This window comes from Austrofundulus limnaeus, unplaced genomic scaffold (assembly GCF_001266775.1).
Source record: "Austrofundulus limnaeus strain Quisiro unplaced genomic scaffold, Austrofundulus_limnaeus-1.0 Scaffold3266, whole genome shotgun sequence".
Taxonomy (NCBI): domain Eukaryota; kingdom Metazoa; phylum Chordata; class Actinopteri; order Cyprinodontiformes; family Rivulidae; genus Austrofundulus; species Austrofundulus limnaeus.
The window spans coordinates 1-730 of record NW_013955668.1 but is presented as its reverse complement, the minus strand read 5'-3'; the positions used below and the strand labels follow the sequence as shown (position 1 = coordinate 730).

General features: G+C 50.4%; 1 protein-coding gene across 1 annotated transcript; it reads right to left on the bottom strand.

Moving 5' to 3' along the window:
• Positions 1 to 62: 62 nt before the first annotated feature.
• Positions 63 to 547, bottom strand: LOC106511816 (putative protein TPRXL; the record flags this gene model as incomplete). The annotated part of the gene is given in 2 exon segments (XM_014000550.1): positions 63 to 296; positions 420 to 547. Coding segments are annotated over 2 exon segments (350 nt in total), but the record flags the coding sequence as incomplete, so codon positions are not given.
• Positions 548 to 730: the final 183 nt, after the last annotated feature.

Here is a 730-nt window from a genome sequence, read left to right as displayed (position 1 = left end):
TGTGTGTGTGTGTGTGTGTGTGTGTGTGTGTGTGTGTGTGTGTGTGTGTGTGTGTGTGTTACCTGAGCTCTCCCGGCTCGCTGCAGGTGGAGTGGCGGTGGTTGAAGGACGGGGAGGACGAGGACGACACGGGGAGCGAGTTGGAGGAGAGAATGGAGGCTCGCGAGGAGGACAGGGTGGAGGAGGACGAGGACGTGTGGGCGGAGTCCAGAGCCCTGGACAGGAGCAGAGAGGACGGCATGCACAGCCATGTCTCCAGGTCCGAGAACTTGGAGTAACTCAGCATCTCCAGGACGCTGCAGGACAGCGGAGGAAGAAGACAGCAGGTTGGGTTTGAACGTCCAAAGACAGAAGACATCAGGTTCTGTTTAAATGTCCATCACGAGGACAGCTAGGGACAATGGAGGACTCAGAGGTACCTGTCCTCTCCCACTCCTGGGATGTCATCCTTCTCATCTGCGGTCTGGAAGACGCAGGAAGTCCTGGAGTCTCGTGCGGACAGCAGAAGACAGGGGTGTTCAGAACCCATAGACATCTTCAGCCATATCTGAGGACATGAAGACAAGTGGGACAGAGACAGGGACAGATCAGTTGACAGGTTTTAATCCTGTTGTTAATTCAACAATGACTTTGTCATCAAACTTACATCTTTGAAGTTTAGATAAATAAATTTAGCATTTACAAAGTTTTAGTTATTTTTTGCCAATATTTGTCTTTTATTTCTTATAAG